Here is a 12,255-nt window from a genome sequence, read left to right on the forward strand (position 1 = left end):
CGTCTAATTTGTTCTACGTAATTACGTATACTCGTAAATTCATAATAATATGCACTTTTTGTTGCTTGAGATACGAGTATTTTTTTTAAAAGATAAATGTTTAATTTTTTATGTTTGAGTAAAGAACAAAATCTGTAATTTACTCTATTTTGCCAAGGATAAAATAGTCTATGTGCGTGCACTTAAGTCTTAACCTCAAACACTACTGTCCATTCATTTCAAAGGACACCAGTGTTACGTGATGTAAACTGTTGGGGATCCAACTTCTAATTTTTATAATGTGGGGAGTAAACGTGTAACATACAGGGGCATGCTCTAGAAAGTGTGTTTGAAATGACAAAATATGATGAAATAAATTAACTTTCATGATACAGTAGAATGAAAATGAAAATGAAAATTAAAAGTCGATAGAACTGGGAATATAATTTTTATGTATTTTTTATAATGATTTATATTTATGTATAGTTTAATTATTTATAGTTTATTGCTAATTTTTAATTAAAAATTAAAAAGTTTTAGGATGATTAAAAAGATTGACACCACCATTTAGAGTAGTCTAGAGTAGTTTAGGTTAAAACTTATGTGACAGTTCAAAATTGATAAGATATTATGCTAGACTTTAAGTTGAAAGGAGCACCCCTCTCCCAAAGCAAAGGTAGTAAGGTACCGACCATGAAATTAATTCTATTGATAATGATTAAGATTGATAGTACAATCTACTCTTTGTTCCATTCCATCCTTTGGGTTCAATTTTGATTTCAATAATTTTCTTTGAAATTCTTATAAAATATATAATATTGGTGTGTATATATTCCTTTTGATCCGTGAAAGTGTTTTTATTACAGCTAGGGCCGTTAACATACGAGTTATGCTCGCTTTAGCTTTGGGTTGAGCGTGAAAAACTAACAAATTAGCTCCGCTCAAAAACTTGTAAAATGCTTAAATTTAAGCTCGAACTAAGCTAAGATAATACTTAACTCTTGCATATATATATATATATTGATATATATATATATATATATATATATATATATATATATACACCATCTACGCAAACCAAACGAGAAAACTCCCCCGAGCTGACTCAAAATTTATACTAGCAAACTCGGCTCTTCTCGAAAGTTATATATAAACTGTTTTGAAAGGAGCTTTTTAAATAGGATATTTTCGAATGAGTTGAAAGATACTTTTAACATTCACTTAAAATAAGTTGGCATATGGAAATTAATGTCGGCCCCGCAAAAACCCGTTTAAAATTAGTTGGCATATGAAATTAATGAGTTGAAAGATATTTTTAACATTTGAAATTAATAAGCTATGCTAACTGCTATATATTCTAGTTTTTTGTTTCCTCTTTCAATAATCAAACGAAAACTACATTAATAACATTGAGTACGCAATCTTCAACAATATAACTTAATCATAAGCGCTGTAGAAATTAAAGAACATTCAGTATGGAAAGAGGTGATCTGGAGTTTGGACAAGTAGAATCGGTTGTTGCCTTTCAATATTAATCCAACATTAGTTGTATATACCTTTCAAAACTAATTATGAAGTTGTTGCCTGTTGGGTCTAAAATCAGGTCCCACCTTTGACCTGGGCAGACATGTGTCCAGTAAGGTGACCGGATCGACGTCCGGTTCAATTCTGAGAAACATTGATTTTCAATCATGATGATGGTGATGATGGAACATCTTAGGGGTGACAATATGGTGCGTCAAATGGGTTGGGTCATGAGTGGGATGGCATGCTAAAATTGATGAATTCAAACATTATTCATATAATTATTGTCATCAAAGAATCAATATTAATCTTGAGACACTTAAAACCAAATAACCTGAATGTGGTCCATGCAATAAGTAAATCTAGATCCGGTTGACGATTTGTAATAAAATTTTAAACATTTTAAAAGGGACCGCAGGTCATAAATGGTTGTAAAAAATTTTAAGCATGCAACGATCAATTCAGTGGATGAGCACGTTGTATTGAAGTTGTAAGAGGGTTTAACACGTAGATTATACGTTTTTTGATAGCTTTTACACCAAACGGTTAATCCAACCCGTTTATTAATCCGTTGGTGGATCGTATGTATTGTTGCTCATTTAGGGATCATGACGAGCACCAAGGAGGACCGTGCCTACCAACTTCTTGATGTTATTGTCGAAAAGGGAAAGTGCAAAAATAGCCGACCTCGCCCATCAATTTACATGGCACCTGATATACTACGAGATCTTAACCCAAGATCTTTTGAGCCTCGAGTGGTCTCTATTGGACCTCTCCACAGAGGAGACAAGAAGTTGCAAGCATTTGAAGGGCATAAACCATGCTACATGTTTAACCTAATGCAACGTACAAGAGAATGCTCACAAGAGAATATGTTAAAACTATGTGTACAAAAGATGTACGAGTCAAAGGAAAAAATCAAGGATTTTTATGCTTTGGAGTTCTATAATGAGGCTAAACTTGTCAACATGATGATTGTGGATGCCTGTTTCATACTTGAATTCTTATTTGTTTTTAAGAAAAATGATAAGAGCCAAAATAAGGAAGGAATATTATTATACAAAAACTTATTGTTTGATTTGGTATTGCTAGAAAACCAGATCCCATTCTTTGTTCTTGAGGAAATATTTCAGTGCACTTTATTGAAATACCATCCTAGTCACTCCCTTCTTGAACTTATCCATCCACTTCTAGATGTCGTCAACATCTTTAAAATAGAAGGCACTATCAACTATATTCCTATAAATGAACCTCGTCATATTCTTAGTCTTCTACATCAATTTTACAAGCCTCCGGTTGATATTACAAAAGGTGGAGTCCTCCGAACAATATTCCCTTCGGTTACAGATCTTGATAGGGCAGGGGTGAGCTTTGAACCGAACAAAAATGCAAAATGGCTTATGGGGATGGAAGTGAAACTGAATAGGCTGCAATGTGTTTTTCAGTTTTGGAGTAAACCAATTTTGAAAATGCCGGTGTTAAAGGTTGATGACAACACTGACTTGGTTTTAAGGAATCTCATTGCATATGAGCAGTCGGGTTCAAATCATGATGCTTATGTTACATCATATGCCTTTGCCTTGGATTCGTTGGTGGATACTCAACCAGATGTTGCCAAGTTGGTAGACTCGAAAGTCCTTCTTAACTTTCTGGGTTCAGATGAAGAAGTTGCTAATTTCATCAACAGCATGTGCAAAGATGCTGTATTGGAGAATTTCTTTTACAAAAATCAGTGGGAAGCATTGAATAATCACTATGAAGGTTATTGGACGAAAAATATAGCGATGTTGAAGAGGAATTACTTTGGCAGTCCATGGAGTATGATTGCTCTGGTTGCTGGAATAATCCTATTTGTTCTAACAGTGGTTCAGACCATCTTTACCGTTATTCCTCCATGAAATAACAAGCCTATTTACTGTAAGTTTTATCTTCTTTTTTCTTTGTCACTTTTAGACTAGATGTACTTAAGACTTAATATCATTTATAAAATTCATAAAATTAGAATCATTATTACTTTAATTTAACACTTGTTTGATTGGTTGTAAATGAAGAAATGTATTGGAGCTGGTTTCCTTAAGTTGCATCAGTTACCTTTTTAAATTACTTCAACATGTATATAGAAATTTAAAATTCCAAAGAAATCCAAGTCTCTCTCAATGGAGCGTTTGGTTTATAGATGAAGTCAGTTTGGAGTTTTAAACAATTGTAAATCTCTCTACTCTCAAGTTCTACTTTTTGAAGTGTTTTCTACCCAAGAACCGATTGTTATAATATGCATGTGTACTTTACATTACGCTAACAAGTTGTCCTTGGATGTTGCTTCAACTAATTAAGAAACGATTTCTGAATTTTGACATATTATAGGGAGGATGTTTATAATATGCATGTGTACTTACTAACAAGTTGTCCTTGTTGTACATGTTCAGGTGTCGCGCAGACAAATAATTTGCAGCTCGGTATTCTTATATGGATGGGTGCTTATAATGTGTTATCTGTTTGTGTAATGCTGTACTTGAATTATGTACGTTTGGATGAGTGCTTATAATTATTGTCTTTTGAAACGTTTTCAGTATTTTAGGCATTTGTATTAGAACCTATATTTCAATGTTATGGATAAATAATTGTTATTGATTGCCTATTTAAAATGAATTATTATAACTATTTAAAACATATCTTTGAAATTTTGGGGTTACATTTGCACTAGTTGCTTATACATTTCAACCCTAGATTCCTCACTGTGTAAATACTACTAAGGAGTCGTGGAATTAAAGTAGTCTCAGAAATAGTTGAGATAATCGTCTTGTCCTAACATACACTCTGAGATAATCCCAGATTCATCTTAACGACCTAACGGTTTTATGACGCTTGGCATAATATGCGTTTATCATCACTCTTTTCATAAGCCAATTGCACTGTTTGCCTGACCATAAGCGACTCTTTGAATGAATTTTTGAAGAATACCGGAATCCAATATGACACTAATGGAAAAACTCATTTGTTCATTTAATCAAAGGTCCTCGTCTCATCGACATTGAGGTAATTGTTACACCAACACTCAATTCTCAACATCTTAAGTTGAATGATGATGATGCTTCAGAAAAAATACACCACAAACTCTAAAATTAGAGTTAATTGAAAGGAGATATACAGCTTCTACTCAAAGAGCCACACTTTATAAAAACATTTTCCCCCTCTAATGAAATTTCTCTTCAATTCTCTGCTTTAGTGTATGTCTTGTAAAACCACAAGTTGGAATAAGCTGCCTTTAAACGTTGAAAATCAGGCATATTCTATTCTAACTAGTGAACAATACTACTTTTCAAAACCAATCTTTATCGATTTGGTAACTAATGTAAAAGCAACGACCACAACAAAAGGAATACCATATTTTATGTTTCCTAGGTTCCTCATGATGTACCTACAAAAGGTATTACCCAAAATGTTTCCTAGGTTCCTCAGTGATGAGGTCTTTGCTAGGATAAAAGATTCCAAGTCATCAACTTTGGTTGATGAGGAGGAAGCTATTGATGCAACAACTGTTGCACAAGAGTCTAAAATTGGTTAGCCCACTGCTCAAGTTGAACTAAGTGTACAACCTAGCACTTTGCAAGCCACACCCGTTCCAAAAAGAAACGAATAAAAAGAAAGTCAAAGCCAAACTCCCCATCGAACATCCCAAAACAGGCAATTTAGGAAGATGAGGCGCTTTAAGAGCCTGTGGTACCACAAATTGATGCAAATCCAGACTTTGGTACAAGTTTTTGGTGCAGATACAATTGAAGATGTATGTCAAACTACTGTTGCAGGGGATGCAGATGAGACCATTAAGTTGGTTGATGCACCAATAATAAAAGAATTGACTGCTAAAATCAAAGAGTTGAGTACTGAGGTTTTGGAGCTCAAGAAGCTCATCGCCAGCATGTCTCAATCTCAAGCCTAACGGTCCCTTGATCGTACCTAACTGTTGGCTTCCATCAAGAGTGAATTTAAACTGCCATAAATACTTTATTCGCTCAAATAAAGCCGCTAGCCACACAAAGCTCTAGCATCTCAGAGGGTATAGCCACCTCTACATCAGAGATAGCCGAGCTACAAACCTTCATCAAACAACAATTTCAAAGGTTTATTTGTCTATTCTAATAAATGAATTATGTCTATGTGATTCCCCAATTGGTATAAGTTTGGTCGGTTAGTTCATTGCGTTCATTGCATTTACCTGAACCTGAAGTGTTGTCAGTGTTTTACAACCAAATCAAGCCTACTCTTAGAATCACAATATTAAAAAGTTATGATTCGACTGAGTTTGTTTTAAGGAATCTTATTGCATATGACCAGTCGGGTCTAATTGTCTAAATCATCATTATGTTACATCATATGCCATTGCCATGGATATGTTGGTGGATACTAAAGGAGATGTTGTCAAGTTGGTAGACTCAAGAGTGATTGTCAACAATTTTGGCTCCAATGAAGAAACTACTAATATCATCAAAAACATATGCAAAGAAGTTATAGTGGTGGATTTCTTTTATGAAGAACAGAGGGTAAAATTGAGTAACTACTGCGATGATTACTGGCCAAAAAATATAGCGAGAATGAGGAAAAATTACTTCAGTAGTCCATGGAATATGATTGCTCTGGTTGTTGGAATCATCCTATTTGCTCTAACCGTGGTTCAGACCATCTTTACCATTAAATCTGCTTGAATTTTACTATAAGTTCTATCTTCTATTTTTTCTTAGTCACTTTTAGACTAGATATAATTAAAAGTTATTATCGTTCATAAACTTCGTAGTAACTGGAAATGGAATAAATTTCATTTTAAGATGTATTGGTTGGTAGAGATGAAAGTTAATGCCTTTGAATTCCATCGATCAGTTTTTATTTTCGAATGTTATTTTGAAATCTCACTAGAATATTAAAATTCAAATGAATTTTATAGATCTGGGTTTGTAGATGGTGGTTAGTGACCATTTTTGGTAAAACAACACAGGCCAGGTTCGGCCTATTGTATACTTTGACTTGGGTCAAACGAACTAAACATATACAAATCTGGGGTAATTTGGGCATGTTAGATCAATTTTTCGGTTCAATGAGACAATGACAGGCGTCACGCTAGGCCCTTTGTATAATTATGACCATTGAATAGACACATTATCTTCGTTTAATTAGTTTCTTAATAATATTAATCTTTCAGTCCGTTACAGGTAAGGCACCAAAGGCTCTCTTTGTTTGCGATTATTCAATCTCTTTTAAGCGGTCAAGTTCAGTTTTACATCCTTATTGTTCATTTCATAGAGGTCACAACGCCCATTGTGAATTTAAGATGGTAATAATCGACATACTAACAATTTAATAATTTGTTTATAGTTCCAAAAATCTAGATGTAGCCAGGAAGAACTTCACACTCCACACTTGTTGAATGGGGTTGCAATGTTTATAGGGTCGTTGGTAATGTTTGTCATACCATAAATCTTTTTATAAAGGGTAAATTTGTCTTTTAGGTGATAAGTGTTGACAAGTTTGAGTTCGCGCAGGTGGCGAGGGTCATCTTGTTCGTCTTCTTTTTCTACCACATGTTTATACATTCTGACCAGGTGCATATTTTATCTGGCGATTTGGCCTATTTATTTACGAATGAGTTGACTTGGTCAAATGGGTCATAATTTGCTCAAAAACTAAGTTTGATGCATGCAACCTTCTTGATTTGACCGTACTCATCATCCAACTTATCTGACCCAGAGCTTGACTAGGCTTGACCTCGTCTCATTTAACTTACATTTACAAGGGCTCTCAAGGTTGCTCATGAGTAGTTTTTTAAGGTTGGCCCGGCTTGTATGTTATTTTATAGTTAATTTATAATTAAATTATATATATATATTTATAGTTAAAACCTGTATATATAATAATATATGTTATTTTTCATATTTTTATATATAGTTATAAGATATTTTATAAATATATATTAGATATATTATATTAATATTAAAATTATATAAAATATAGTCTTGTGAGCTAGCTTGAGCTCGATAAGTGAAGCTCCGGTTCAAACTCATTTACTAAACAAGCTTATTTTTAACCTTAAGCCTGTTTAAGCTTGGCGAGTTGACTCTATTCGAGCTTTTAGCGAGCCGGTCTCAAGTAGTTCAAGAGCGGCTTGTCTCTTTTACACCCTATTTGACCCGTCCATTTTGGCATATGTTTTCAAGTGAAGCTAGTGTTTTATCCATTGGGATATTACACTTTGTTGACAATCCCACCAATGGTAGCAATGATGAATTTGTTTTGGTTTGGGAAGATTATCGAAGGAATAATAAAAACTCTCACAAGTTAAGAAAACAGAGCTAATTATGGAATCCTACTGTTGATTCGTAATCAAGGTTAAACTTCAAAGTTCAATATGTTCTATGTAATTAGTTGTATATTCTTATAACAGTAAACTGTGCTTTGTTTAACTTTGCGGTTTTAATTAAATAGTTTCAAATTTACGATTTCCCTCCCTTTGGTTTCATTTCACTTGCAATTAAACCCGACTCCACAAACCACGTTAAGTCTGGTTGTTATACCCATCAGCGTGCCCCTCAAGTGAGGGTCGATTTTGTCCTTTTTTTCCAATATACACCCTAACCCCTCATGTGAGGGGGTTTGCGAATTAGGGCTAAGGATTATTTGGAAGAAAAAAGACAAAACCGTCCCTCATATGAGAAGCATACTGATGGGTTTAAAAACAAGAATTAACAGGGGTTAGTGTAGTCGGGTTTAATTGCAAGTGAAATGAAATCACATGGATGAAAATCGCACTTTACTTTTCTTATAATATACATTTTTTTTTGCTCGATCTTGAGTTTATAAATAAATTTAGGTTTCTTGTATTAACAAAATTCGTATCTTAAGATGTGTTGTTTTACAACAAAATTATGAAACCAGTAACTTTTCTGGGTATTTTATATTTTTATTATGGTTATGTTAAGTTGTTAACATATATAGGAATAGGATACGTAAAACATGTGAGGCATCTGTACTTCCGCGTATCAAAATTTTACATTATTGATTTAAAAGCAAAAGTATTTCGCGTGCGATTTTTTCACTCGCATGATATCATTAATATATGCCTACTAAAGATTTGATACATAAATCCAACATTCAGTTAACATTGTTAGTGTATTATATTGATAATTTCGGACTCCAAGTCACAAGTCAGTAAACTTGAAGTATCAATATTGACAAGTCGATCATAGTTAGTTATGTTTCCTAATTGCATTGTAATTAAAACATGTAATATCTTGGCTAGCAAGTTAGGTTGGTTTATATAAACCAAATTATGATTAGACATTATAGAACATATGAGATGTAATCAAGTTAGTGTTCATCAAGCTGAGAAACATGAGTTATGTTTAATATTTGAGTTATATTTCCTCTATAGTATATTGAGAGTTATTCAATATTCGCTTCAAGTGTATTTACGTTTTGGCGAGTTATATCGATTCGTTCTTAAATTGGTAGTCAAAGACGAAGTGTTTTAGCTGATACTCTTCAAGAGCCGAAGATCATGCTTTCTTTGTTGTGAGCATCAATTTACGTTATATAAGAAATGGTTTATATATAAAGCACCTGCCATTTTTAAGCTCATAACTTGATAATGATCTATACTTATATCTTAAAGTTAACTAGTTTTATACCGGTCCGGTGGCCGGGTTGTTTAATGTCATAATGACAAAACAATCATTTTTCGCATTCTAAACCCAAATAGTCGATGCTTAAGACAAAAGTTCAACTCGTTGAACTTATGAGTAAAAAAACGGACCCCAAATCAACGACAAATATAAGCAATAAGCTTAATTTTCTTTCCAGCAATTCATCATTTAACACAGAAAAGGTACATGGTCAAGTTCAGCAAGATGCTAACATACAAGCATTTACATACTTTCTTTAACATATAAGACACATAGGTCATGGTAAGTGACCCAAAACAACTAAACAGAGTAGAGATCAATTGCTTTCACAACCATGTAGCGAGTCTTCTTTGTTGACGGGCCAGAACTTGGGGTTTCTCATTGTGGGGATAATGATACCAACTTTCCTTGTCTTCAATGTATTCCTTGCTCCTAGTTCCTCCAACCTTTGAATTTGCTTATTGCATTTTACATGATATTCATTTTTGCCCTTTGTCATTTTTTTGATAAACTAATTCCTTTGGGTTGTTTTCTTAGATCCCGTACATCCTAAGTACTCTTCCTAATTTTGCAGTGTATCATACCTCAGACCCCCTATCCTTTGGCTCTTCTATCCACTTTTTTGACATGTTGCTGATGTCACCTCTTAAGCAGTATTTGATGCACATCCTTTTTCAATTTTGTTCTCTCAATTTTCTCGTTTTTTTCACACGAAGGCAAAAGAACACGAAAGGAAGTATTCTACCATAAACCAATTGAAGACACCCACAACCACAATAAATTCCCTTAGTGATCCAAAACTCATGCACACACTCCCACCCCAGATTGTGGTACGATAGATGCTACACACTCACACCAAATTACCTTCAAATACAAAGAAAAAAAAAGCGAACAAACCATCAAATACAAAGAACAAAATAAAAAAAAATAGAAAAAGAAAACATATGAAGTTTATAATCATCCAACCTTCAATGCATACCATCATTGATCATCTCCTTTATAATCATCCAACATCCTAATGCACAAAATTAACCGCAAATAGAAGCAATAATTGGTGAAATTCATCTGGATTGTCATTTCAAACGAAGGTTAGACATAATCACATCAAATATCAAGTGTCAAAACCGTAGAGAAGTTCATCTAAATTCAAAATCGCACCTCAATTTCAAGTAGTACCTTCACAATTTCAACCTATTGGATACAAGAAACGTGATTGTTAATCTGATGGGGAACATATTCGAACAAATCAAACAACACATATATATTTTTCTTTCAAATATGAATCTGAGATTAGTGCAACTTGGCGTAACCCTAACTGCAATATAAATCAAAATAAAGGGTGAGACAATAGTCATTTCTTACCTTGAAGATATGGTACCACGGTAATCGAGCAGAAACAACAACGTGCGGCTGTGAACCAATAATGTTAACGATTATTGAGCTACTAGAATTTAATTGCTTTTAGGTAATCCTCCATCTGAGATGGCGGATTACATGTACACGCAAGCATGCTTTCCACGTGTGTCTCCAAGTCGGATGCCATGTCAACGGGTAATACACGTGGAATCCTCTATCTGAGATAGAGGATTACATAAACTCATTTTACCAACATTTACCGTATGGAATCTCCTTTTTTACCTCCAGGACACGTGTCACACACCTCCTGAAATCCTCTATCTCAAATAGAGGATTGTCACACAAGGAATATATGCTCATAACCCTCGTGAATGAATTGTATTTAACCTTCATAATAAGTAAATTTCATATTTGTACCATAGAAATGTATTCAACTTTCTCGTGAATAAAACCCATTTTTATGAGTGAATTATCTGCATTGAACTTTTAAAATGTAACTATAGGAGTTCTCCATCTTTACATTTAAAGATATGATTATAACTATTCTTCACACACACTTAATACAATATTAATTAACTTTTAATGTCAACGAATATGTTACATATACGTATAGTTAGTTAGGGGCTGAGATAAAATAACAATATATTGTATAAATCCTTTACTTCATTTTTAATATAATACATTACATTAAAAACAATAAAATGCAAATTATCGTTTGAATTTGCATTTTATTGTTTTTAATGTAATGTATTATATTAAAAATGAAGTGAAGAAGTTATAAAATCTATTGTTATTTTATCTCAACCCCTAACTAATTATACGTAAATGTAGCATATTCGTTGACATTAAAAGTTAATTAATATTGTATTAAGAGTGTTTGAAGAATATATAGTTACAATCCTATCTTTAAATGTAAATATAGAGGATTCCTAGGGTTACATTTTAAAAGTCCAATGCAGATAATTCACTCATAAAAAAAGGGTTTTATTTACGAGAAACCTGAATACATTTTATGGTACAAATATGACATTTACTGAAGGTTGAATACAATTCATTCATGAGATTTATTAGCATATATTCCTTGTCTGATAATCCTCTATTTGAGATAGAGGATTTCTGGGGTTGTGAATGAGTTTATGTAATCCTCTATCTCAGATAGAGGATTCCACGTGTATTACCCGTTGATATGACTTCCGACTTGGAGACACACGTGGAAAGCATGCTTGCGTGTACATGTAATCCGCCATCTCAGATGGAGGATTACCTAAAAGCAATTAAATTCTAGTCCACTACCTAAAAACACTTTTTTTTTCTCCAACCCATCTAAATCAGCAAAAAAATCCAATTATCAAATATAACAGAGGTTTTTAAGGTTACCTTGGTGTTGAATAGATTATTTATGTTCGGATGGTTCAATAGCTACGTTATCACTTTATAAATCTCTTTGTCTGCAGCGGTTACCATCTCCAGGAAGAAGGAGACGTGGGGGAGAATAAAAAACGTAAAAGAGCGTGAAAGAGAGAACCAAACTGCTATGAAACTACCCCTTCTAGAAGCCTTCGAAGGAGTTTATACGGTTGAGATTGCATGCCGAATACTTTAAACGGATGTGATTTTCTCGAATGTTGGTTACAATTAGTGGGAACAATATAGTATATAATTACTTGGATACGGTCCCTTACTCCCAATGGTATAGTAGTGAATTGCATGTGAATCCATCATCAGC

General features: G+C 33.6%; 1 protein-coding gene across 1 annotated transcript; it reads left to right on the plus strand.

The window, feature by feature from the left end:
- The first annotated feature begins 2,111 nt into the window (after positions 1 to 2,111).
- LOC143599421 (UPF0481 protein At3g47200-like) lies at positions 2,112 to 3,404 on the plus strand. The gene has a single exon (XM_077077380.1). The coding sequence runs from the start codon at positions 2,112 to 2,114 to the stop codon at positions 3,399 to 3,401; it is 1,290 nt and encodes a 429-aa protein (XP_076933495.1). The 3' UTR covers positions 3,402 to 3,404.
- The last annotated feature ends 8,851 nt before the right edge of the window (positions 3,405 to 12,255 follow it).

This window comes from Bidens hawaiensis, unplaced genomic scaffold (assembly GCF_021521415.1).
Source record: "Bidens hawaiensis isolate Kalapana, Puna unplaced genomic scaffold, B.hawaiensis_p1.1 tig00052169_1, whole genome shotgun sequence".
NCBI lineage: Eukaryota > Viridiplantae > Streptophyta > Magnoliopsida > Asterales > Asteraceae > Bidens > Bidens hawaiensis.

Bases quoted from the DNA above. Each gene is read 5' to 3' on its own strand.
- LOC143599421 (XM_077077380.1), top strand. From the start codon at position 2,112: ATGACGAGCACCAAGGAGGACCGTGCCTACCAACTTCTTGATGTTATT.